Genomic DNA, 27,986 nt, shown 5'->3' with positions numbered 1-27,986 from the left:
AGGTATACAAATATGCGTACCTACTATTAGAAAATCTGTCCTATATTATATTTAGCGAAAATCGTATAGAAAACATTCAAATGGAAGCAAATTTATCATAATTTTTTGCACGTGAACTTTCAATGTAAATTGTAATAAAGACTAGGTCTCTATAAATGTATAAATTCCAACAATATTACAGTACAACATTGTAAATAATAACAACACGCGAACGTTTTATGTAACATAATTTCAAGTTGGGAACTTTTAGCGATTTATCAAACCTCTATTTGGAAATTTTATTCAATCTTAAACATTCAAATTTCTTACCTAATGCAATATCAATATGAATAAAGTATGAAGGAATGTTAAATAAATGTGTTTATTTAGAGCTTCAAAATATCTGCAATTTAAAAAGCATCAATAAGTTGATATGAAAAACAATTTGGGAACAAGACTGTAATTTTAAAATAAGTTTATGTAAAACAATACCATTTTGGTAATAAATAAAGAATATTTGTAAGAGACTTATAGTGTAATTAATGTTATAATTAACACTTTTGATGATAAAAGTAGAAAATATTAGGGTCTTGAAAATATAATGGTGAAAGGAGGATTTAGGAGATAAATTTTCATAATTCATACTAAAAAGTTACGATACTAAGCTTCAGGACAGCTAAGAATGGACACGTATTTAAGGCGCTATACTCCAAATACAATATACTCCAATACAAATACATTGCTGCCTGTAATTAAACGTCTTTTCATCCTGTTCCGCTTTCAGCTTATAACTTAAAGTTATGGAAGTAACGAGCGACAGTTGACCTTATTTGCGACGTCGCGAGTGTCATCTCGGAGGGCGCTGGGCGGCGCGCTGGCCGCCTGGCACCCGCTCATATTCTAACGGTACCGTCAACAGATAAAATAGGATAATTGGAATAAATTAAATAAAGATAAAATGCTGAATGCATTGTAGATGTAGAAAAGATACGCTATTTATAAATGGTGAGAAATAACGGTGTATAAATCTTAATAAATTTATGAAAATATTTTTAAAATATATTTGATAAGATAATTATTATAAGGAATTTCGTTTTTTTAATTCTCATCCAGGAACTTTGGTACCGATTTTATACTGTTAAAGTGAAAAATAAATCAAATCAATACAAGACAGGTATCTACGGTACGACAAAATGGTCACGTTGTTCATGCAATTTATTATTACGTACCTACCATTAGAAGTTTTGAAATAGTTTTTTTTGTACATCCTACCGATTGCTCTATTTTTGTAAAGCAGTCAAAGGCTCGTTACAAAGGAGACATCGTTCCATAATGGCTTGCTATTCGATTTGCGTGACTTGCCATTTGCCTGCCTTTTGTCTCTTCCAAAGCTTCAATAAGCACAACGACGGCAGGTCGCTTGCTGGTCGCAGCAATACCTGTGATTCTTATAAGAATTCTTTGGATCATGGCTCGATATTCTAAAATTTAAACATGGACCAGCCAGGCCCGTCTTCATCCAATCAAGACCCTCGCTTCGATTTTATCGGCTCATATGCAGTTAAATCCCTAAAATTGAAGCCAGAAAAATGGATGCGTGTCCTGAGCATCGAAGAGCACAGGTCAACTTTAAAAGATTTCGTCGACAAACCCCTGCCGTTATTATTAGTAATTGTATTGACGCACGCAGCGCAATTGGTACCAGTCATATCATTTCCTTGCTATTTAAAGAATAAAGCAGTTTATTATGTTAAAAAACGGCCCACACCTATACCAAAAGATCAATGCCATGAAATGGTAATCTTTGGTAAGTATACATATTTAAGCTTTAATCTATATACAGTATGTATGAAAAATGTATGACACTCGAAGATTTTGGTCTCTTCAAAATGAATTAGAATATTTTTAGAGTGATATAAATTGTACTATAATGCGCAATATTATATTTGATCAGTAATAGCAGCTACAAGAAAATTGGTTTTTATTTTCTCTCATTTTCACATTTTCTCTGAATATAACTACAACGAATGTTACAGGTGACCTAGCACCACGTCTAATAGATGAATTAGCAGCACTTGTAGACGAAGTATTTGTTCCTTTGCTATCCAACCCTTCGAACCACGAAGGGTGGCCGCTGGTCGTCTCTCAGGATATCTTGAAGCAAATTCACAATCTTAAAAGCACTGTTTATGAGGTATTTTTTATATTACTAATTGTATTTAATAATGAAGAGAAGAACTTGACGTTAGTACCTATTATGACTTGATGATAAAGCAAATACGAACAAGAATATTTAAAAATTACTTAAATGCGTTTTTATAAGGTTAAAGGAAAAGTAAGTGGGCAAACAGTTTTGCCTATGCCTGTTGGAGTAGAACTCGTTCACGAAGCAGAGAAGGAATTACTCAAGGGTCAAGAAGTAGACTTGTACTTAAAGAGTGCTATAGAAGGAGTGGTCATAAAATGGGCTCAACAAATCAATGACGTCATGATGGAAGATTCTGCACAAGCATTCGAAAATGGACAAAATCCGCAGCCGAATGTCGGTTAGAAATTGATAGATATTTTTATTCCATCATTCGTTAAATAGTAAAAAGTATTTTCTTTACATGTTACTGTGATTTTTTTTCCTAGAACTTGCTTTCTGGAGGTCAAGATTAAGCAATTTGAACTATATCTACGATCAGTTACGAATGGAGAGAGTGCGTTGCATGGCTGTTATCTTAGAGAAAACGACTTCGGCGTACTATCCGTGCTTCAGTCGCTTATTTAAAAATATTGTATCAGGTAACTAAAAAATAACTAAATAAATTATGTTTGTGTTTAGTTCTATTTTCATGGAATTAAAAAATGATTTCAATTTTTTAATAGCGCTAGCAGAAGCAAGAGAAATAGATATGTATTTAAGGACACTAGAAAAACATTTTCAAGCTCTTGAAGATACAGATTTTACTGAATGCCAGCCGTTATTTAGACCTCTGTTTCATGTTATCTGCATGGTTTGGCGAGATTCGAAATATTATTGCAGTTCCTCCAAACTAATGGTTTTAATCAAACAAATATGTAATTTACTTATTTTCCAGGTAAGACTAGATAGCAATTATTTTCTGAAATAATACAGACGCTAAATTATAAAATAATAATAATTTATCCGTAATTTTTTTATAGGCAAAAAAATGTTTAGATCCCAGCACATTATTCCATAGTGATATTGACGAAGCAAGACAAAGAATCCAGATTACTATCAACATACTTAAACACTTTCGGAGCACTTTCGATTACTTTAAGGAGAACTTGCCAAAGTACTTCGAGAATAGAGCTGTTTTGTCATGGACATTCCACCCTAACGTTGTGTTTGAAAGAATGAATAAATTTCTAGAACGTTTAAATACGATTCAGTGGTTTTTTAAAACTGTGCTGGAATTTCAAAAGTTGGAAAAAATTGAGATTGGTGGAATGAAAGGCAGAGTTTTAGGAGGACAAATAAGAGATATTTCTGCTGAATTCGAATCATATTTTCACAGTTTTGCCTCTAAATCATATGATGTGCTTGACCCAGACGATGAAACTTTTAATGATGACTTCAAAGAATTCCAAGATAATATAATAGACTTGGATTTAAAATTATCAACGGTTTTGGTAGAGTCTTTTGATAATTGCTCTACTTTAGAAGCGATTTTCAAGGTTAGTTCTATTGTTCTATTTAGAATAGATCCAAGAACATAATCTATGATTGTAATTACGCTATAATATTATACATACATTTTCAGTTAATTGATATCGTGGGTTCGGTTTTGGATAGACCACTTATAAAAAATGAATTCACTGCAAAGTACGTTGAAATTATTGTTATGCTTGAAAAAGAGATTGCCATCTGTGAAGTAAGTGAAAGCGCAAAAGGGCATATAAATTAATCAGATACTATATAATGCTATTAACAAATGTATTTTTACAACAGGATTTGTTTAATGAGCAAAGTAATCGACTGGAAAAATATGGCCACATGGAGATAGATGCGTATTTCCCGCCGGTGGCTGGAGGGCTCCTGTATATGACGATGCTAGCTGCAAGGATTACCAAGCCTATAGCTAGCTTTCGCAATTTGCCGCACCCGTAAGTAAACTGGGTGGGGCAAATTGCGAAAGCTGATTATTCGGCTTTTATCTTCTATAAAAGACAAAAATTGTATTGAAACTTAATTTACGTTGCTATAACAATGAGGTATCTTTGAGACGACTTGATTGTAAGATTTCAATTCATAACAGGATAAAAGGGTGCGGCGAGGCCGTCAAACTATTCGCAAGATATGATGAATTGATAAATAAAATCAACGAGTTTAAAAGAAAATATTTTAATGATTGGGCCGCAACAATACCGGCAGTAATAGAGGAAAAGACAAACAATCCTATAATCACTAGACAGGGTTCAGATCTCATATTGAATTTTAGTCCAGCGGTAAAATCCTATTTTTTGTAAACATTTCTTATTTTTTGTGTAATAAAGTTATAGAAGATGTTACATTGTAGTTGTTGGAGTTAATGAAAGAAGTACATCACTTAAGAGCTAATCCTGATATTGAGAAAGATTTGCCCAAAGAAAGTATGGAACTATTTAATAAGCAGGAAACGTATCGTCAATACAGAATTAATTTAGGTATAACAATCGATTGGTATAACCAGATACATAAAAATAGTCAGAAAGTGGAATTCGATTTAGTTGAAGATGAGATAAAAGCTATTGATCAGAGGATCGAAATGGCGCAACATGAACTTAATTGGAATTCTAACGGTAGGTATAATAAATAATCCAAAAATATAAAACATTTTAATCCAGTTTATTATAACTAAAAATACTTCTCTCAGATTTGTGGAACTATCTGCAAGAACTTCACAAATTAGTGGGAAGTTTATACGACCGAATGTCTAAAATACAGGACAATTTGAAAGAGATCAGAGAGATCATGAAAACATGGTCATCACAGCCTTTATTTGAGAGAAAGGAAGGGAAAAAGGCAAGAAACCAGTTTATATGATTAACATGCTATATTGTAATAATTACAGCATTATTTGTATTTTTTAAATTAAAAATACTTTTACAGGATACTTTAATGAATTTGGAAGATCGAAAAGAACGTTCGAACAAAAGATACAGTGATATTCAAAACACTGCTGAACGTATTCGAATCCTTTTAGACGAAAATATGCAGTTATTCAGTATGCAAGAGAATCAGGACAGTGAAATTTGGCTAGCATATGTTGCATTCATTGATAATTTAATTGAAGAATCATTGTTTAAATCTATCGCATGCAGGTTAATAAAAACAATCTAGTTGGTTAATCTTAAAATCTGTACATATTGTATTTTATATAATTTACTAAAATATTACGTATTATTTTAGTATGGGGTACATAACCGAACACATGAATCCTAAAAATAAACTGGCTCCACTATTTGAGGCCCAGTTGGAGCTTCTAGAACCAGATATGGTGTTTTGCCCAAGTTTGGACGCTAACAACGAAAAAGGCTTCACGGCCTTGATTAATAATTTAATTGATGATATTTTAAAGATGTCTACATTAATAGATAGGATTGATATCAAGAAAACAGAATCGTATCATGAACAAATTATTAATAATTCGGATATTCTTGAGATGAAGGAAGAAATTTTTGATGGGATTGAAAGGGTAATTGTAATTTAAACAGTAATTTTAATCAGTATTTTCGCAACTACTTGGAAATAACTTCTTTAACTTTTAGGTGATTGAGGAAGCTAATGAGTTTTGTAAAACGTTCGAAAATTATTCATATTTGTGGTTAGAAGAAAGAGATGCAATTATGGAAATCTTCCTTGAATATGGTCGAATATTAACTCCGGATGAAATTGATAAAATTGGGTCAGAAGATAAAGATGTTCAAGCGCCAGTACCATGTCCACCAAAGATGGAAGCTTTTAGAGAACAAATTGATCATTATGAGAATCTCTACATGGATATCGAAGACATGGAATCGTATAAAGTGTTCAATTCCTGGTTTCAGGTAAATAGTATAATAAGCATTTTATTGATGTAATAAGCTCGAGTGAAAAATGTTTCTCACGTGTAAAAATATTTTTTTAAGGTGGATATAAGACCATTCCGCCAAGCATTACTGAATACGGTTCGAAAATGGGGCAACATGTATAAAGAGCATTTAGTTGAAAATGTTACGTCTAGTTTAAGCGATCTTGGCAATTTTATTCGAGAAGCTGACGAAGGTATACATTCTATAAATGTTGGTTTAAAAAATATGTATAAGTAATAAGAAATTCTTAATTATTTTTAATACGGTTTAGGTTTACTTCAGCCTGTACCTGAAGGGGATTACGAAGCTCTCGTTACAGTTATGGGTTACCTAATGAATGTTAAGGACAGAGCATTAACAACAGACGATATGTTCCAACCACTCACAGAAACAATTGAATTACTAAAATTCTATGACATGGACATACCAGAGGAAGTTAATGTTTTGTTACAAGTAAGTAAAAATATCAATAAAATCATATTATTGGTGCTCTTTGTAAAAATAAGAATTTATAAGTATCCTGGTCACTTTGTAGGAACTTCCGGAACAATGGCAAGCAACCAAGAAATTGGCTCTAACTGTAAAGCAACAAGTAGCACCACTGCAAGCAGCAGAAGTTTCTTGCATCCGAAAGAAAATAACAATTTTCGATATGCACGTTACGTATTATCGTGAAGTGTTCAAGAAATATGAAGTAAGTCTTTGATTATTTAATGGTTGATTGTATATATTTTGTTTTATTTGGAATAAACTGTTTTTCATACTTGTAAATTTATAGTTCTTCAAATATGAGTGTGATGACCCATACTATGTTATGTCAAGGGTTGATAAAGAAATGTTATATTTGGAAGATGAGATGAAGAGTATTCAAGAATCAGGCTCGTTGTTTGAAGTAAACGTACCAGAATTCAAATTGCTGAAACAATGCCGGAAGGAATTACGAATGCTTAAGGTACTTTCGATACTAATTTTATTTCATAACCGTGTTATTTTTGGGTATAGTAATATATTTTTTATGAAATGAACAGCAACTATGGGATTACGTTTACATTGTAAGGACAAGTATTGAGGACTGGAAAACAACACCATGGAGAAAAATAGATGTGGAAAATATGGATATAGAATGTAAGAAATTCGCAAAAGAAATAAGATTATTGGACAAAGAGATGAGGAGGCAAGCAAAAATCTTCCCAATAATTGCTTTTATTATTAATTCGTATACCCATTACGTCTAAATTCGTGCCTAATTTTACAGCTGGGATACTTATATAAATTTGGAAGCAACAGTTAAAAATATGTTGACTTCATTAAGAGCAGTAGGAGAACTTCAAAATCCTGCGATCAGGGAAAGACATTGGGATCAACTCATGAGGACTACGAAGGTAAAATTACAGGGAAATCAAAAATTGGACTTGTAAATATAATAATATAATGTTTAAAATATGAATATGTAAATAAAACGTATGATGTAATTGCACTTTCTTTTCAAAATATTCAGCCTTGGAATGATGGATTGGGTATAATGTTGTATATTTTGCACGTTTATTCAATAATTCTTAATACGGCATGATTGTTTTGCATCGTGGCAACGCTTTGATGGAATGCTATTGGTTCATTCTTGTAAATATTATAAAGCAAGAGCATTTTGGTGTGCGATTTGGAATGTTTTGAGAATGTATATATGTTTATGCTTCACAGAGCTTAGCTGCATTGCCACCTGAACTCACAGTAAGTATAAATAAGAAATGTGAAAATATGTTCTTGTAAATATTGTAAACATAATATAACGCAGAATTCTGCAAGTTTTCTCAACACCTGTTTTACGCTATGTGTGAGCACTTAATATTAAATATAAAATAAAAATTAGTAGTGTACATAAAGCTTGTATAAGTGATAATATCATATCAAATTAAAACTTAAGATCAATATAATATCATCTAGGTACGAATAGTAATGGATACTAATACAACGTTGGCTGATTTGTTGGCTTTGAATTTGCACGAGTTTGAGGAAGAAGTAAAGAATATTGTTGATAAAGCTGTTAAGGAAATGTCGATGGAGAAGATTCTTAAGGATTTAAATACTACATGGAGCCAGATGGAGTTTGAACAAGAAGTACATGCTAGAACCGGCTGTATTTTATTAAGAGCTAGTGAAGAGCTAATAGAAACTCTTGAGGAAAATCAGGTTACACGTCTTTTATATAAAGGCCAAATGGCTCATAGCCATAAGGCCGCCCACTGTATGCCGATTGTATCTTTTATTTTGTGTCGTCTTAATTTTGTATTTCCTATACAGTGAAGAATAAATAAATAAATAAATAAATAAAGATAAAAACTGTTGTTTCTAATTGTTAGGTTTCCATGAACACAGGAGTGATAAACATATTTTTGATGCAGGTGCAATTACAAAATTTGATAACATCAAAATTCATCGCTCACTTCTTAGAAGAAGTTTCAAGTTGGCAACAGAAACTGTCAATAGCTGATCAGGTGATTACAGTTTGGTTTGAAGTGCAAAGGACATGGACTCACTTGGAAAGTATTTTCATGAGTTCGGAAGATATAAGAAAACAATTACCTGAAGATTCTGAAAGATTTGACAGAATTGATGCAGAATTTAAGGTACTTATAGAAATTATCTTTTATAAAAAAATTAAAAAGGTAAATATAACTATTCGTTAAATAACTTAATTATATTTTACAGGTTTTATCAAAAGATATGTCGAAAACTCCAAATGTTGTTAAAGGTACAAATAAAGAAGGATTAGTAGCAATTCTAGATAGCTTACAGAAAGATCTAATAATATGCGAAAAAGCATTAGCAGAGTATTTGGAGACGAAGAGATTAGCTTTCCCAAGATTCTATTTCGTATCTTCAGCAGATTTACTTGATATTTTGTCTAATGGAAATCAAGCGGAATTAGTAATAAGGTGATTGTCGGAAAATAATATACTAGTAAATATACAAATATAATGGAAATTATACTTTACTTAATATTTATTAAAACTTTTCAGACACTTAACAAAATTGTTTGATTCGATTGCAAAGCTTAAATTTGGAGAAAATGATAAACCTGAAGCGAAAATGGCGGCTGGAATGATAGCCAAGGATGGGGAATATGTACCCTTTCATGGCATATGCGACTGCAGTGGGGCTGTAAGTTATTGATTATAGTTTTGTTAAGTAAAATAAAAGTGTGCGTAGCAATTTTTAAGGACAGTGAACGTTTTTTCAGGTGGAAATATGGTTAAATCGACTGCAAGATATTATGAGGTCTTCCATAAGGCAATATTTCAGTGAAGCTATTGTATCTTATGAAGAAAAGCCGCGGGAACAATGGTTATTTGATTACATGGCTCAAGTGTCACTTTGTTGTTCCCAAATTTGGTGGACCACTGAAGTTAACTTAGCTTTTGCAAGGCTGGAAGAAGGTTATGATAATGCTCTTAAAGATTATTATAAGAAACAGCTATCCCAATTGAGTACATTAATTACACTGTTAATTGGTGAGCTAAGTAAACAAGATCGACAGAAAATCATGACCATTTGTACTATAGACGTCCATTCAAGAGATGTCGTTAGTAAATTAATACAAGGAAAAGTTGAAGCGGGCTCTGCATTTCAATGGCAATCGCAATTAAGACACAGGTATAGTAAATTTTACTGGAAAATGCTTATGTTTGTTTTTGCTCTATATTCATATCCTTGTAATTGTAGATGGGGTGACAAAGAGCTACATTGTTTTGCCAATATTTGTGATGCACAGTTCATATACAGTTACGAATATTTAGGAAATACACCAAGATTGGTGATTACTCCTTTAACCGATCGTTGTTATATAACATTGACTCAATCTTTACATTTAATAATGGGAGGTGGTCCAGCGGGACCAGCTGGAACGGGAAAAACTGAAACTACAAAAGATTTAGGAAGAGCTCTCGGTATAATGGTGTATGTTTTCAATTGTTCAGAACAAATGGATTATCAGGTCAGATAATTTCTGCATGTTTTGTTTTTAAAGAATTTGATTTGTGAAGCCTTTAAAATAGCATAATATACATCAATCTGATCAGAGCTGACTTTTTTGCAGTCTTGTGGAAATATTTATAAAGGATTAGCTCAAACAGGAGCTTGGGGATGCTTTGATGAGTTTAATAGAATTTCTGTTGAAGTATTGTCTGTAGTAGCTGTTCAAGTGAAATCCGTTCAAGATGCTATCAGGTAGTTATTAAGTGTATTTTTATTTTGCTTCATAATGCGCAATTGTCTTAAAATAATTTGTGATATTGTTTGTTTGTTTTAGGGACAAAAAAGAAAAGTTTAATTTCATGGGCGAGATCATTGTTTTAGTTCCATCGGTTGGAATATTTATTACAATGAATCCAGGATACGCGGGTAGAACTGAGCTGCCAGAAAATTTAAAAGCTTTATTTAGACCCTGTGCTATGGTTGTTCCTGATTTTGAACTAATTTGCGAAATTATGTTAGTAGCAGAAGGTTTCCAAGATGCGAAGATTTTGGCTCGAAAATTCATTACTCTGTATACACTTTGCAAAGAACTGCTTTCAAAACAAGATCACTATGACTGGGGTTTGAGAGCAATAAAATCTGTATTAGTCGTTGCTGGCTCCTTGAAGGTTAATAATATTGTGTAGATAAATGATCTTGTTAAAGATATTGGATACATATATTTTTTATCAATTATATTTTGTATTTTTAGAGAGGCGATCCTGGTAGACCAGAAGAAGAGGTTTTAATGAGAACACTACGAGATTTCAATATTCCAAAAATTGTAACAGATGACATGCCTGTTTTCATGGGTTTGATAGGCGATCTATTCCCTGCTCTTGAAGTGCCAAGAAAACGGGACTTAGAATTTGAAAGGACCGTCAAGCAAGCAGCAATGGATTTGTTTCTTCAACCAGAAGATAATTTTATATTGAAAGTAGTCCAATTAGAAGAGTTACTTGAAGTGCGTCATTCTGTTTTCATTGTTGGTAATGCTGGTACTGGGAAAACTCAAGTGTGGAAAACGTTGTTTAAAACTTATCAAAATCTGAAAAAGAAACCGATATACAATGATTTAAACCCAAAGGCTGTAACAAATGATGAATTGTTCGGTATCATTAACCCCGCAACAAGGGAATGGAAAGATGGTTTATTTTCCGTCATAATGAGAGACCAAGCCAATATTGTTGGAGAAAATCCAAAATGGATTCTCTTAGATGGCGATATCGATCCTATGTGGATTGAATCGTTAAATACTGTAATGGATGACAATAAAATTCTTACTTTAGCCAGTAACGAGAGAATTGCACTAACACCAAGTATGCGGCTGATGTTTGAAATATCTAATCTTCGTACAGCGACACCAGCCACAGTATCACGAGCTGGTATTTTGTACATCAATCCTCAAGATTTGGGATGGAATCCGTAAGTTTAATAACTTCTTTTTGTAGTATTTATGGTGTATATTTATTTTTATTTTAATAAGATATTTTTAACAGGTACGTTACTAGTTGGATAGAAACAAGAAAAATTCCGGCGGAAAAATCTAATCTAGTTATCCTCTTCGATAAATACATTCCCCCGTGTTTAGAAACTGTGAGGAACAGGTTCAAAAAGATCACTCCTATTGCTGATATGGCTCACATTCAAATGCTATGTCATTTACTTAATTGTCTATTAGTGCCTGAGAATACTCCTCCAGATTGTTCAAAGGATTGGCACGATGTTTTCTTTGTTTTTGCTTGTGTATGGGCATTTGGATCTGCCATGTTTCAAGACACGAACATTGACTATAGAGTTGGTAAGCAATACGTCCGTTTTTTAAATATATATTGAAAGTTATATTAGAATTCATAGCATTATATTTACAGAGTTTTCGAAGTGGTGGTTAAATGAGTTCAAAACTGTAAAATTTCCACCTGGCGGCACAGTATTTGATTATTACATTGATCCCGAAACGAAACAGTTTACGCCGTGGACAGAGAAAATACCTAAGTTTGAATTGGATTCCGATATACCACTTCAGGTATTTTTGTAATGAACAAAATTTTTATTTGAGAATAAATGAGATATTCATTATTTGTACTCGTATATTTTCAGGCTGTATTAGTTCCGACGGCGGAAACAATAAGAATAAGATTCTTCTTAGATTTGTTAATGAAGAACAGGCACCCAGTGATGTTGGTTGGCGGCGCTGGGTGCGGTAAAACTGTACTAGTAAATGAGAAGCTGCAAAGGTCAGTTAACACTATTAATTTTCAATTTATTTGTTACTGATATCTTTTAAATTATAGTTTCTTTCCAATAGTCTGCCAGATAATTATGCCATCCAGTCGATTCCCTTCAATTTCTACACAACATCCGAGATGCTGCAGAAAATTCTGGAAAAACCATTAGAAAAGAAAGCTGGTCGGAATTACGGACCTCCCGGTAGCAAGACGCTTATTTACTTTATAGATGACATGAATATGCCAGAAGTAGATGCATATGGAACTGTACAACCGCATACAATAATCCGACAACATATGGATTATAATCACTGGTATGATCGGACAAAATTGACCCTCAAAGATATACATAATACCCAATACGTGTCTTGTATGAATCCTACGTCTGGAAGTTTTACAATAAACCCAAGACTGCAAAGGCATTTCTGCGTATTTGCTATAAGTTTTCCGAACACGGAGGCTCTCAATAACATTTATCACAATATACTGAGCCAGCATCTCGTTAATCCTGAATTAAGGATCGGTGCCCAAATTGCAAAACTTTCATGTAAGTTTAAATATTTTCATATCCTTTTCTTAATAGTCATTTAATTTAAAGCCCAAGGTATGTGCTGATACAATTATACATTTGTAAAACAAAAAGCACGTGTGATAATGAAGTTGTATTATTTTTTTAGCCAACGTAGTGAGTGCAACCATTGCTCTTCACAATAAAGTATCTCAAGTCTTTCTGCCAACGGCTATCAAGTTCCATTATATATTTAATTTGCGAGATTTATCTAATGTTTTCCAGGTAAATAAATATACAATATGTCAATAAATTTTTAAGGTCTTCAGGCTACAAATTCAAATTTGAAACTTTTACTTCGAATTGTTTCAGGGATTCCTTTTCAGTACAAATGAATGTTTGGTGAATCCTTCAGATATAATTAGACTTTGGTTGCACGAAACACATAGGGTGTATGGTGATAAACTCACTGAAGACAAAGATATTGACGCTTTTCTCAAAATGCAAGTGGATTTGTGTAAGAAGAATTTCGAAGTGAGTTACATCGAGAAAATAATATATTCCATGCCAATATAGGTTATTTAATAAGACTAGTAACATATTAGCTTCTTATATCCTTACATAGTTTTGAAAATACATTTTCGGAACCCATTATGTTAAAAATTATATTAGTTGCGTCACAGAAACAGATTATAGTATTATACATTTCTATGGTTCTTAACGTCAGAGAAAAAAAATCATTTTTGCCGTTGAATCAGGTTACCATATAATCGAACCGCTACTCCAAAAATAACATTTAATTGATTCTTTCTGCATTCAGGATATAGATGAAGGTGTAGTCTTCGAACGTCCCAACATATATTGTCACTTTGCTGGCGGTATCGGTGAACCTAAGTACATGCCCATAGCGACGTGGACTCAACTCAACAAGCTACTGACAGAGGCTTTATCCAGTTACAATGACCTTATTGCTGCCATGAATTTAGTGTTGTTTGAAGACGCCATGATGCACATTTGCAGGTTAGTAAATAGGGGTAAATTTACTATAACACAGCCTGTTGCGCTCTTCTGAAGTCAGACAGTTTTGTTTGTATTATCTTTAGTCTGTTTAAATAGAGATTTGATTTTAGGTTCCTTCCTTTTCTTTGGTAAGCTTATTGCAGGAGTTGAATGTCTTTCAGACAATAATTAAGGATTGATACAGATGTCTTTTTTATTGATAGGAATTAGTCCGGGATTCATCGCCCATTTTTGCAAGTGATTACTATCAAGCTAATTTTTCGTGAGTAGCTTTATTTTGATGAGATGCCCAATAATTTCATGTACGAAACTCTCGATTGTGGTAGCTACCAGAGGAAACAGGGATAAAATATTTTGATTTGATGGTTCTCAAATATTAATTACTAACTGAATGTTTTTTTTTTGTTCAATCTCAAGATAATTATCTAAATTATTCGAAAAAATATTTATCCTACAAAATCTATGGTTTGATCAAAGAGTCCCCCTTTCCAATGTGTATCGATAACGAAGTCATCATAAATGATTACTAACCAGCTGATTTTTTTATTTTCACTTATTTAATACTTATATAATTCAACAGACATATTGTCCTACAAATTGCGTAATAAATATTTGAGAACCGTCAAATCAAAATTTTTTATCCTTGTTACCTCTGTAAGCTACCACAATCGAGAGTTCCGTACATGAAATTATTGAGCATCTCATGAAAATAAAGCTACTCACGAAAAATTAGCTTGATAGTAATCACTTGCAAAAATGGGCGATGTATCCCGGACTAAATCGAATCATTTTTAAAGAAAGACATGTTTATTGTTTTAGGATCAGTCGCATATTAGAAAGTCCTAGAGGCAGTGCATTACTGGTAGGCGTAGGCGGATCCGGGAAACAATCGTTATCCAGACTTGCAGCATTCATAGCTAGTTTAGAGGTTTTTCAGATACAATTGAAGAAGGGGTACGGCGTATCAGATCTCAAGGTAATTACAAATACAACACGTTAATTATAACCGCTAATGATCGTTTGGATCTCATAATTGCGAGCGATATGAATGAAATGGAAGAAAATTACATTATTGCACATAGAGTGGTATAATTATAAGGTAAACATATCATGCAATTCACCAATGTGCAACTATGATGAAATACGGGTGGTTACCGTTTTCGATAAGTTTTTTGATCTTCCTTTAAAATTATACTTGTATTTATAGTTTTTGGACACCATGTATTTCAGTAAGTACTTTTAATGGAACGTCATTTATTAATCTTGTACCTATATTTTATAAGGAAAATGTTATTGGTGGTAGTAACTTAGATATTTAACGTTTCGAATCATCTTCAAGCCATTTAACAAAACGCCCATCAAAAGAAATAAAAATATCCTTATAATAAAATTTTCAGAAAGAACTGTCAGGCTTGTACATAAAGACTGGCTTGAAAAATGTTGGTATAATGTTCCTCATGACCGATGCTCAAGTGGCTAATGAACAGTTTCTAGTGCTGATTAATGATTTGCTTGCGTCTGGTGAAGTTGGTGATCTGTTTCCTGATGATGAAATCGAGAATATTATTGCTGGTGTGAGAAATGAGGTAAGTGAACAATTAAACTGTAGCTGTCTTAAATGATTTTGTTTCAAAAACTGTGTCTTAAGCTATATTTTTCGAGTCGTAGGCATCAAACACTGTACATGCATATCATTTTTTGTAGGTCAAAGGAGCAGGTCTTCCTGATACAAGGGAAATTTGTTGGAAGTTCTTTATAGACAGAGTGAGGAAGCAGTTAAAAGTTGTCCTCTGCTTTTCACCCGTTGGCTCTACGTTACGTGTAAGATCCAGGAAGTTTCCAGCTCTTATAAATTGTACATCAATCAATTGGTTCCATGAGTGGCCACAAGAGGCCTTGGTTTCTGTCTCTATGCGCTTTTTGGAAGAGCTAATTGTCCTCCCTGTAAGTATTATTGCTAGGGTTGTAAATAGATTAAATGTTGGGATTATTTTCTATCTATTATATATCTTTTACCGGTAAAAAAATATAGCTGCCACGTATTTTAGGTATATATGCAATATTTTATTATAGCAGAGCCATTGTAAATCATATCTATGTTTGCGTACAATTTCTAAATATAGAGAAGTATAATATGTTGTTATTTATTAATTATAATTATAGATAACACTCCGTGACTCGGTATCAAGATTCATGGCATATGTTCACACTTCGGTTAACACGATATCTAAAGCATATTTATCTAATGAGAGACGATATAATTACACCACGCCTAAAAGTTATTTAGAACAAATTAGTCTGTATTCAAAATTGGTCAATCAAAAGACGGATGAGCTTCGTGCTAAAATTTCAAGGTAATCTTATTATAGTGCAATTCAGTAAAACTTATCAATTAACATGTCATTTGATATTAATTTGTGTTGTTAGATTGGAAAATGGTTTAGAAAAACTACGTGGAACGGCATCACAAGTGGATGCTTTAAAAGCAAAATTGGCAATACAAGAAATCGAACTGCAACAAAAGAATGAAGCTGCTGATAAACTTATTGAAATGGTTGGTGTTGAGACTGCTAAAGTTCAAAGTGAAAAAGCATTGGGTAAGAAATCAATTTGAATTATAAGTCATAACCAATTGATAGGTAATGTTTATGAAAATAAAAGAAGAAAACTATTGAAAACTTTAAATTTGATGATTTTAGCTGACGAGGAAGAAGAAAAAGTCGCAGTGATAGCTGAAGAGGTATCAAAAAAGCAAAAAGACTGCGAAGAAGATCTTATAAAAGCAGAACCAGCTCTTGTAGCGGCACAAGAAGCTCTAAACACATTAAACAAAGCTAATCTTACTGAGCTAAAATCATTTGGTTCACCCCCAGGAGCCGTAACGAATGTTACTGCAGCTGTTATGGTTCTTTTAGCTCCGGGTGGAAAAATACCTAAGGATAGAAGTTGGAAATCTGCGAAGGTTAATAATGTTAATTTAATAATCTAACGACATATAATGCTGCTATATATAAAAAAAAATTGGTTATCTGTAAAGGCGGTTTACTGACGATAGTTGAACGTGACAACGTCCGATTGTGCTTCTTTGTCGCTCGTTCCGCGCTCTCGCTTCCACTTCAAGCCTTACATGGAACGCCTCAGAGCGAGGTAACGCCGCATGAGTCATGTTTTTTCGTGCGTGCAGCCGGCGCTATCGAGTTATAAGACGTTGTCACGTCAAAAATAAGCTCTGTTTTACAAATTTCAGATGATGATGGCAAAAGTGGACGTGTTTTTGGAAGCACTAATACATTATGACAAGGAAAACATTCATCCAGATGTAATAAAAGCTATCCAACCATATTTAAAAGATTCTGAATTTGAACCCGGTAAGAGGCAGATTTTATAAATAAAAGTTTCATCTTGAAACTAAATGCATTACTTTAAAGATAAGACAAATATTTACATAAATTTATTTACTACAGAGTTTGTTAGATCAAAATCTGCTGCCGCGGCGGGATTGTGTGCGTGGGTCATTAACATAATTAAATTCTTCGAAGTATTTTGTGACGTTGAGCCTAAAAGAAAGGCTTTGGCTGCAGCTAACGCAGAATTAGCAGCTGCAACAGAAAAACTTAAATCTATTAAGTCTAAAGTAGCTGTAAGTATTTACACATTGAAACTTTATATACAATACTAGCGACCCGCCCCGGCTTCGCACGGGTGCAATGCTAATACTAAATACACTACAGAAAAACCGTGAACGTTGTATATAAAAATTACAAACATAGCGGAAACACATCTCGAAAATAACAGTACTTTTCCACTATTTAATGGATGTTATTATACATATAAACCTTCCTCTTGAATCACTCTATCTATTAAAAAAACCCGCATCAAAATCCGTTGCGTAGTTTTAAAGATTTAAGCGTACAAAGGGACATAGGGACATAGGGACATAGGGACAGGGAAAGCGACTTTGTTTTATACTATGTAGTGATAATAGTTGCTGTTGCAGTTGTTTACTATGTAGATTACATTAATTTAATTAAAATTTTAGTCCCTAGAAGAACAACTAGCAACTTTAACAGCAGACTTCGAGAAAGCAACAGCAGAGAAGCTAAAATGTCAACAAGAAGCCGATGCTACGAATAGAACTATACAGTTAGCTAATAGACTTGTAAATGGACTGGCTAGTGAAAACGTTAGATGGGCTGAATCTGTTTCTAAGTAAGAATTATCATTTACTTAAGTTTTCTTGTTTGTATTTTTTGTTAAATGTAATGTGTTTTTAGTTTCATGCAACAGAGTACGACCCTACCAGGAGATGTGCTTTTGGTCTGTGCGTTTATCTCTTACGTGGGTTGTTTTACTAAGCTCTACAGATTGGATTTGCTACATAAAAATTGGCAACCTTTTTTGAAAACGTTGGAGGTAATATGTTGTAATATTTGTGTTGTCCCTTCATAATTATTACAGTGTATCAATTATCATGCATTATTTAATTTCGTTTGTTTTTTTAGCCTCCAATACCGATAACAGAAGGTCTGGATCCGCTTACTATGTTGACTGATGATACAACGATAGCTATGTGGCAGAATGAAGGTCTGCCTTCAGATAGAATGAGCACTGAAAATGCAACCATACTATCTAACTCTGACCGGTGGCCTTTAATGATTGATCCACAGGTATATTATCGTGAACAATAAGAAAAATTACAATGCTTAAAATTACAACATTTTTCTACTGACGAAATGTAATTTGACTTACAGTTGCAAGGGGTAAAATGGATAAAACAAAAATATGGTGATATTTTACGCGTAATACGTCTTGGGCAGAAGGGTTATTTAGATACAATAGAAAAAGCAATTATTAAAGGTGAAACTGTGTTGTTGGAAAATATAGGAGAAACTGTAGATCCTGTATTGGATCCATTGTTGGGAAGAAATTTGATTAAAAAAGGAAGGTAGGAAGCAAGCGAAATAAATGAGTCTGAATTATAATTATACATAATTTAGTTGCAAAATTAATATCACAATTATTGTTTTATTTTCAAGGGCAATTAAGATAGGTGATAAGGAAGTAGAATATAGTTCGAACTTCAGGCTTATATTACACACAAAACTTGCTAATCCCCATTACAAACCAGAAATGCAAGCTCAAACAACTTTAGTTAACTTTACTGTAACTAGAGACGGTTTAGAAGATCAACTTTTAGCTGAAGTAGTAAAAGCTGAAAGGCCAGATCTGGAGGAATTAAAAGCGGAACTAACTAAACAACAAAATGAATTTAAAATACAATTGAAGGAACTAGAAGATGATCTGTTATCTAGACTTTCTTCCGCGGGTGAGAATATTCTTGGTGACACAGCATTGATAGAAAATTTAGAAACAACCAAGAAAACAGCAGCGGATATTGAGAAAAAGGTAGTTAAACGTTTGGAAAAATATAGCACAATATAAGAGATTGGTATGCAGAGAAGCAATAATAAAACCGATGAAAATTAAAAATTTAAGCTTTTAATAAAGTGACTCGTAGAATATCATTATCGTTTGATTAAAGTAACTACTTGCTCGTTATTAAAATATATTCAACATCCTTAGGTATCGGAAGCTAAAGTGACATCTCACCAGATTGATCAAGCAAGAGAATTCTATCGACCCGCTGCAGCTAGAGCGTCTCTTTTGTATTTTATTTTGAACGACTTGAATACTATAAATCCAATCTACCAATTCTCTTTAAAGGTATTTATGATCTTACTGCTCTATTCATTAAATCGCGACTATTATTTCAAACCACATAATCTTAATTTCGCTTTTCATTTATAGGCTTTTAGTGTTGTATTTCAAAAGGCCATATCCAGAGCGGAACCAAGCGAGGAAGTAAGTCAAAGAATAAAGAATTTAATTGACTGCATTACGTATTCTGTGTTTCAATATACATCAAGAGGGCTTTTTGAATGTGATAAGCTGATTTTTGCATCGCAAATGACTTTCCAGGTAAACTATATATTTTAATAATAAAATTTCGTTTAAATTATAATTAAGTATCACTTTTATAATATATAATTCAAATATTTTATTAGGTGCTACTAATGAGTGAAGAAATATCACCAGCTGAGTTGGATTTCTTCTTACGGTTTCCTATCAAACCTCACGTGACTAGTCCAGTTGATTTTTTATCAAACCAAAGTTGGGGAGGTATTTGTTCATTGGCCAGCAAGGATGAATTCCGAAATCTGGATAGAGATATTGAGACGTCACCGAAGAGATGGAAGAAGATTGTAGAAATGGAATGCCCTGAAAGGGAGAAATTTCCTCAGGTAAATAATGATTAAGCAAGACATATAATACCTGTATAGAAAAAAATAAATTAAAATATTTACCTCGTTACAGGAATGGAAAAACAAAACAGCTCTTCAAAGATTGTGTATGTTACGAGCATTAAGACCGGACAGAATGACCTATGCCGTAGCGTAAGTACATTTTTGGAATTTAACGGTTACACAATGAATTACATATTATGTACATTTTTTATGTTAATATTCATTATTTTAGGACTTATATCGAAGAGAAGATGGGTTCAAAATACGTTGAAAATAGAACAGTGGAATTTAGTAAATCCTTTGAAGAAACTAGCCCCAGCACGCCGATATTCTTTATTCTGTCTCCTGGAGTGAACCCTCTTAAAGACGTGGAAGCTTTAGGAAAAGCAATGGGCTTTACCTCTGATAACGGGAATTTCCATAACGTATCACTAGGTCAGGGGCAGGAGATAGTCGCTGAGCAAGCTATGGATGAGTCTTTTAAGAAAGGACATTGGGTTGTACTGCAGGTATTTATTATAACTGATTCGTACTAGTGTTTATTAGGTACTGATAAAGTTTTGAGAGGACTCTTTCTCTTTTTTTCTTTACGAAACACAATATGTTACCAGAAAATGTCATACACACGTGTGCGAACGGAATCGTAGATTTTCCGTTACAATTTTATTTTCAAATTGAATTTTCAAGTGTTATGTACATAACGTTCAATTTGCAATGCATATTAATTTCAGAATATTCATTTAGTGAAAAAATGGTTGCCAAGTCTTGAGAAGAAAATGGAAAGTTTTGCACACGGATGTCACCAAGATTTCAGGTTATTTATGTCAGCAGAACCTGCTGCGACTCCCACGGCTCATATAATTCCACAAGGAATATTGGAGTCGAGTATTAAAATTACAAATGAACCCCCAACCGGCATGCAGGTACTATATCACTTAATATTTTTTTGGTGTATTTATTATTTGTTCTTTTATTTCTGGTGTAAAGCACAACTTATGGTGCAAATATTCTTTCCTGCTAATTAATCCCTTATTAATTCAGTTATTGTTAAACTTTTGAATAACTTCAGAATATTGGTTAATCTTGAAATGCTTACAGGCTAATTTACATAAAGCGTTGGATAATTTCAATCAAGAAACGTTGGAAATGTGTGGTAAAGAAGCGGAGTTCAAAGCTATACTGTTTTCGTTGTGCTATTTCCACGCTGTGGTGGCGGAGAGACGAAAGTTTGGTCCTCAAGGATGGAACAAAATTTATCCTTTCAATGTTGGTGAGTTATGAGACTTATATTTTTTTAATGTAATTTTATTTCTTCTTACACATAGATACTTACGGTACTTAAAAGTAGAGTAAGAATGATAAATTTCAAGGCACTCTTCCATTAATCATATTATGTTATATTTAAATTGTTTTTGTTAAGGTAGGTTGAATTTTATCACGATCTCAATAATTTCATATTTCAAAGCTATAATTATTATATACTCAAGAAACAATATCAAAATTTCAGGTGACCTAACAATCAGTGTATTTGTATTATATAATTATCTGGAGGCAAATTCAAAAGTGCCTTGGGAGGACCTGAGGTACCTCTTCGGGGAAATAATGTACGGTGGTCACATCACCGATGACTGGGATCGAAGGCTTTGTAATGCCTATTTGGAGGAATTGATGCAACCTGATCTAGTAAGACCTTAGAGTATGCTTGCTTGTAAGACATCATATTAGTATTAGGATACCTATTTGATAATATTAATGATTTCGGAATAATAAAATTATCGGTGACTTTTGAAACTTAATTTGCAGCCAATTTTGCATAAATTATGTTTTAGGATTTGTTCGAGTATTGTTTATTGTGCAATAAAATCCAAGCAAATATTTTTTAAAATAAAGAAAAAAAGGAACCACGAAGTGTCCCTTTTAACCAATTGTTTAAAACGCTTACATATAAAGCGCTCTATGTCCACGAATCGGAATGTTTACTAGTAATGAATATACACGTTTTAAAGAATAATTTATTTGAAAGGTCGATGGAGAACTTCAGCTAGCTCCAGGATTCCCAGCTCCCCCCAACACCGACTACGCTGGCTACCACCAATATATAGAAGATGCAATGCCTGCAGAATCACCGTATTTGTACGGATTGCATCCAAACGCTGAAATTGGCTTCTTAACTACTACATCGGAAAATTTGTTCAGGACTATATTTGAAATGCAACCACGCGATGCTCAAGCGTCAGGAGCTACTACAGTCACTAGAGAGGATAAGGTTTGTTAGATTTTGTATGTGATGGTTGCTCTATAATTATATTGTCTTGAGATGTATTGTGAAAGTTAGGGTGTCGGTATGATTAATTAATGCTACATCAAATTGAAAATTAAATGCTGTAAAATTGCTTATTACAATAATTGATTGATTGTAATAACTAGAATGGTAGTAATTATGTCACTGTTAATTATATTAAATAGATGTTATTAGAATTAGTAATCAGAATATAACTAACTGACATGGACCAACTTAATTAATCAAATCATGAGTTATGCATTTATTGCATTGTTAAAATCACAATTACATAAACATTTGCAGATACAAATTTCAAGATAGCTCTCCGGTTCTTTTTAATTAAAATTTAGAAAATTTCAATCAGTTCCGTGTTTTTAGGTAAAACAAATGCTTGATGAAATAATGGAGAAATTGCCAGAAGAATTCAATATGATGGAAATAATGGGTAAGGTTGAAGAAAGAACGCCGTATGTGATTGTTGCTTTCCAGGAATGTGAACGGATGAACAATTTGACTGGAGAGATGAAGAGGTCGCTGAGAGAATTGGATTTGGGTCTTAAGGTATTTACATCCTTTACTATTAGTTAGGTCTATCGTTTAAAAGCTCAAGCTAACAAAAATTTAGATGAAAAATTTAAAAGCTCCAGTTATTCGTCAATTCGTCTCTTTACTCATTTTTACTGCACATTATTTATTTTTAAACTTAAAATTCTTCTTATTTTTCAGGGTGAACTGACAATAACATCAGACATGGAAGAATTGGAAAATGCACTATTTTTAGATCAAGTAAGGAAGAAAACCATATTTTTTTGTTATTCTATAATAATTCATGTATAAAACGATACATAAAATGTAACCAGGTGCCAGCAATATGGGCGAATAGAGCGTATCCTTCGCTGTTGGGCTTGTCTGCTTGGTTTGTGGATCTGCTGCTGCGTCTGCGTGAATTGGAAACGTGGGCTACTGATTTTGTTGTATGTATTTTTTACACGCCGATTTTTTAAGTTTATAAAATAATAATTCAATATATTTATTTTCAATTAGCGTTATGACGTGTTCTCAATCCCGGTTCAGGATCGTTTTTATTTTGTATTCTTTAAAAAGCTCAACTTATTTCTTAAGCACAGAAATCAAAAAGCTGCGTTTGTGCGGAATTGCTTTAAATAAATTTTGTACTATTAGGTATTAAATATCATTTTACTATCGGTGGTGATTGGTAGTGATTGGTGAGTAGACTGGGGTAGAAGCCTTTAAAAATAATGAAAAGATAAAAAAAATCGCAGTCGGATGAAACCCATTACAAAAGGAGGGGAATATGATGAAAATAAAAGGAAAAATAAATTACGGTCGATCCGAGTTCGGGAAGTGGGAGGGGGGAGCTTTTATGAGAAAAAAATGGTTTCTCTCGATTTCCGACAAAACTACAAGTCCTACAGAAAAAAGTTCAGTTGCAAAGTTGTAGGTAATTAAAAGTTCTACAACTTTTGTATTCACAATTTTTTCACATAACCTCAAAATTTAGGTGAAAAATTCAAAAAACCAAGTTTTTGGTCTTTTATTTTTATCTACTTCAAAATTTACTGGTTTTCTACGAAATTTGGTGGAAACTTACTTTATTATGTCCCAAATACACTGTAATTTATTTGATTGAAAATATTTATTTTTTCGCCATATTTTGAATTAATACCAAAAAAACAACCTAATTTTCAATCGAAAAGTCACCCGTCAAAATATCAGCTTTTTTAAAAAACTGGGGGTGCCTTTTATTCATTGAAATCTCTACTTTTATATGATGTAAAAAAAAATAAACACCACTATAGTAAATGTTCTCAGGAAATGCATACAAACAGTGTGATAATGAGCTTTTACTAAATCAGGCACACTTCTCGAACTCTATAATATCTTCTCTTGTATCGGCTTTTCGGTAATATTTCAAAAGAAAAATAATTATCTGTTCTAAGTTTAATATTTTACAGCATATTCAAAAGCAAAATGATGTCGATAAAAACATTTCAGGTAGTTCGAGAAGTGTGCCTGATTTAGTAAAAGCTAATTTTCACACTATTTGTATGCATTTCCTGAGAACATTATTACTATGGTGGTGTTTATTTTTTTTTTACACCATATGAAAGTAGAGATTTCAATGAATAAAAGGCACCCCAAGTTTTTGAAAAAAGCTGATATTTTGACGGGTGACTTTTCGATTGAAAATTAGGTTGTTTTTTTGGTATTAATTCAAAATAAGGCGAAAAAATAAATATTTTCAATCAAATAAATTACAGTGTATTTGGGACATAATAAAGTAAAAGTTTTCACCAAATTTCGTAGAAAAACAATAAATTTTGAAGTAGATAAATATAAAAAAACAAAAACTTGGTTTTTTGAATTTTTCACCTAAATTTTGAGGTTATGTGAAAAAATTGTGAATACAAAAGTTGTAGATCCTTTTATTACCTACAACTTTGCCATTGAACTTTTTTCCGTAGGACTTGTAGTTTTGTCGGAAATCGAGAGAAACCATTTTTTTCTCTTAAAAGCTCCCCCCTCCCACTTCCCGAACTCGGATTGACCGTAATTTATTTTTCCTTACATTTTTATCATATTCCCCTCCTTTTCTAATGGGTTTCATCCGACTGCGATTTTTTTTTGTTTCAAAAATTATCTACTCTAGTCTAGAGTGGTGATATTTCTTCGTTAATAGATTTTTTTATATATAGTTACCAACATCAGTATGGCTGGGAGGTTTCTTCAATCCACAAAGCTTGCTCACAGCCATAATGCAGAGCACGGCGAGACGATACGAGCTACCTTTGGATAAGATGTGCTTGCAGTGTGACGTCACTAAGAAGATGAAGGAGGATTTCACGTGAGTTTATATGCGTAATTTGATCGATTGATGTATTAAGTCATTGGTTCCAAAAATATTTATAGACAAAGAAAATTATTTTTATTCGTATGTTAATTTAAGTAGTTTGGATCGTAAAAGTTTACTTTATTACAAGGATATAATTACGTGGAAGCTAAAGTAGATATGGATTGTTTTAAATGCTATTTTATTTTAATGGTGAGTTGTTATTAATAATAATTTAGTAACAGTAGAAATTATTATAGTAAATCACCAAAAAGTCTCTATGTAAAGAAAACTATAAACGATTATCAATTTCCTTGTAGTAGTATAAGTTGTATACGTTGTATATTATTATTAGTCTGTGGTATAAGTATTATATCTGTGGTTGTAGTATTGCTGATTCTCGCAACGCACCGCGAGATGGCGCCTATGTTCACGGCTTGCTTATGGAAGGCGCTCGGTGGGATATGCAAGCTGGAATCATCATGGATTCCCGCCTGAAAGAATTATTTCCACCCATGCCTGTTATTAACGTTCGGGTAAAGTATATTTATTTTTATAAATAACATTATATTTTGTGACGTCGATCGCAAAGTACAATTATTTAGATATAGACATTTTAATCTATTCAGTAATTCGGGTACATGAGTAAAGTAGTTAATTCATTTTCTTAACTTCTGTGGTTTGAAATAATCATACCTATTCATTATTTACATAATGTGATATTATAAGCACTATAAAATAAAGTCAACATAAAGAAATAACCGCCAAGCATGAGATAAAATTAAATGCATTTTCCTCGAATTTCACTAGAGACCTTATTTTTTCCAGCTCTATTTTTTCTAGCTTAATTTAATTATTATTCTAAAATTCTTCATCTCTCAGGCCATAACTCAAGACAAGCAAGACCTCCGCAACATGTACGAGTGTCCAGTGTACAAGACTCGAACCCGCGGCCCTACATATGTGTGGACTTTCAACTTGAAGACCAAGGATAAGCCGGCAAAGTGGACCCTGGCTGGCGTTGCGTTGCTTCTTCAGATATAGATATAGGGACTTTAGTCGCACCCTAACTTAAATACTTTTATTTTATAGAACTCACTGAGATAAAAAGATTTGTAAGTTGGACTCATATTATATACACATAGGGTAAATTTGAATTTCTTGATTTTTGTCTTAGATATTTTTCAATGTTTCGAGCACTTCATAGAATAGACATATTTGTCTTACAAAGATTGTTGTACATTTTCCTGATTTCTATGTTATATTTTGTTCACAATAGTAGATATACAATTTACATTAGCTAATTATGTGCATCATAATATTATATTAATCGCCAGAGCACAATGGATCACCTGTTAACGATATACTGTTACGACTTTTTACTTATAATTTTTAGTTTTTTTGCAATATTGCTTTTATAAATTCTAACTCTATCACTGTTAAAATGAATCGTTGCTTATATATCACTGAATTAAATAAAATTAACTAGATTATGCAGCTTTTAAAGCATGTTTTCAAACGTGATTAAATCACAAAAATGTATCTATTTTATTTGTAGTCGTAATAAATGTTCATTTTAAACATGTGTTTTATTGAAAGATGCCCTTGAGATATCCAGCGCTATAGTGATTAATTAATAATTGCTATATTATATTCAAAAATCCGGTCGCCTCAATTATCCTTTAAAAAAGGTATAAAGTATTTACACACTACTGCACCACAGATATCAGATTCGAATGTTTAAATGATAATACTTGAATATGAATTGATTTTTCTTACGGTCAAGTAAATAGGACAGAATACTTAATATACAAAAGCTTAATAATTGTTAATAATATATCAAAACAGAATACTCAGAAGATGTACCTACAGATGATAAAACATATTAAATTTTTAATTAAAAACGAAACTAAATCCATACTGAAATTAAATATAAACACAAAATTATGTGAGATCATGTTCTTTCGGCTTCATTAAGGGTTCTTTTAATTAATCCATAACGAATGATTATTGACCTTGTTACATATTATTAAGAATAAATAATACCTTTGATTACTAACACTAGAATAAGTACTACTAACAATATATGGGCAATGCTGCCTGATACAAATAAAGAAATAAAATAAATAAATAAAATTACTTCTATAATATAGGAATGACGAAATCCTATAAGGTTAAAATTTTTATTATCATTATATTATTAAAGTGAAACTTTTATTTCATCGTCTCAAACTTTTTGGTCTGTGTAGCGCATGTCGCGTGACGGTCGAACCGTACGATAATTATCGTACAAATACGATAATTTTGTGCCTAAGTTTCACTTTTACCGTGGTTTCATAAAACCACACAACATTTTTATTGTTATCACGTTGTATCAAAGGTTATTTGCAAATTTTTATTAGTCATTGATTTTCCTAGGTTACGTCATAAATATCCGAATATATATTTTGTGTCAATAGCAATCTATTCTTATTTTGATTTATCTTTGAGGAAAAATATAAAATGGAAAAGTATTGTATTACAGGCAGCTCATCCTGGTCCCGCCCGAAATTACATGTGGTCATGGGCGAAAGATAGTATATTTATCTATACTAATATTATAAAGAGGAAAGGTTTGTAATTATGTGTGTATGTATGTATGTATGTATGGTTTTCACGCATAGACTACTGGACCCATTTAAAAAATTCTTTCACCATTAGAAAGCTGCATCTTCACTAAGCAACATAGGCTAGGTTTTATCCA

General features: G+C 32.7%; 1 protein-coding gene across 1 annotated transcript; it reads left to right on the top strand.

Annotated features, from left to right (window-relative positions):
- The first annotated feature begins 1,473 nt into the window (after positions 1-1,473).
- Positions 1,474-26,719, top strand: Dhc93AB (Dynein heavy chain at 93AB). The gene is made up of 65 exons (XM_089695795.1): positions 1,474-1,786; positions 2,016-2,173; positions 2,303-2,525; positions 2,614-2,766; positions 2,851-3,062; positions 3,148-3,663; positions 3,750-3,860; positions 3,938-4,092; positions 4,398-4,434; positions 4,506-4,767; positions 4,842-4,990; positions 5,078-5,289; positions 5,378-5,663; positions 5,737-6,015; positions 6,097-6,232; positions 6,311-6,492; positions 6,575-6,733; positions 6,818-6,991; positions 7,068-7,213; positions 7,295-7,421; positions 7,738-7,767; positions 7,981-8,226; positions 8,439-8,663; positions 8,746-8,972; positions 9,057-9,198; positions 9,278-9,690; positions 9,760-10,030; positions 10,133-10,263; positions 10,346-10,679; positions 10,763-11,475; positions 11,550-11,851; positions 11,922-12,076; positions 12,151-12,287; positions 12,359-12,825; positions 12,956-13,071; positions 13,159-13,320; positions 13,607-13,806; positions 14,626-14,782; positions 15,204-15,392; positions 15,511-15,750; positions 15,970-16,160; positions 16,234-16,403; positions 16,506-16,768; positions 17,054-17,174; positions 17,271-17,446; positions 17,846-18,015; positions 18,081-18,219; positions 18,309-18,473; positions 18,558-18,751; positions 18,843-19,212; positions 19,390-19,530; positions 19,615-19,785; positions 19,872-20,108; positions 20,182-20,261; positions 20,344-20,620; positions 20,843-21,034; positions 21,210-21,381; positions 21,619-21,794; positions 22,135-22,377; positions 22,771-22,953; positions 23,119-23,178; positions 23,253-23,366; positions 25,110-25,258; positions 25,632-25,779; positions 26,126-26,719. Exons 1-65 carry the CDS (start codon positions 1,474-1,476, stop codon positions 26,285-26,287), a joined length of 13,311 nt encoding a protein of 4,436 aa, XP_089551921.1. The 3' UTR covers positions 26,288-26,719.
- The last annotated feature ends 1,267 nt before the right edge of the window (positions 26,720-27,986 follow it).

This window comes from Colias philodice, chromosome 6 (assembly GCF_061535455.1).
Source record: "Colias philodice isolate Cphi_HAF_F1 chromosome 6, ilColPhil1 Martin Lab GWU primary, whole genome shotgun sequence".
Taxonomy (NCBI): domain Eukaryota; kingdom Metazoa; phylum Arthropoda; class Insecta; order Lepidoptera; family Pieridae; genus Colias; species Colias philodice.
The sequence above is the reverse complement of the archived record's forward strand: the minus strand, read 5'-3'. Positions and strand labels throughout refer to the sequence as shown.

Bases quoted from the DNA above. Each gene is read 5' to 3' on its own strand.
- Dhc93AB (XM_089695795.1), top strand. From the start codon at position 1,474: ATGGACCAGCCAGGCCCGTCTTCATCCAATCAAGACCCTCGCTTCGAT. The intron at 4,435-4,505 runs GTAAAATCCTAT...GTTACATTGTAG, and splicing joins TATTGAATTTTAGTCCAGCG to TTGTTGGAGTTAATGAAAGA. The intron at 25,259-25,631 runs GTGAGTTTATAT...CTGTGGTTGTAG, and splicing joins AAGATGAAGGAGGATTTCAC to TATTGCTGATTCTCGCAACG.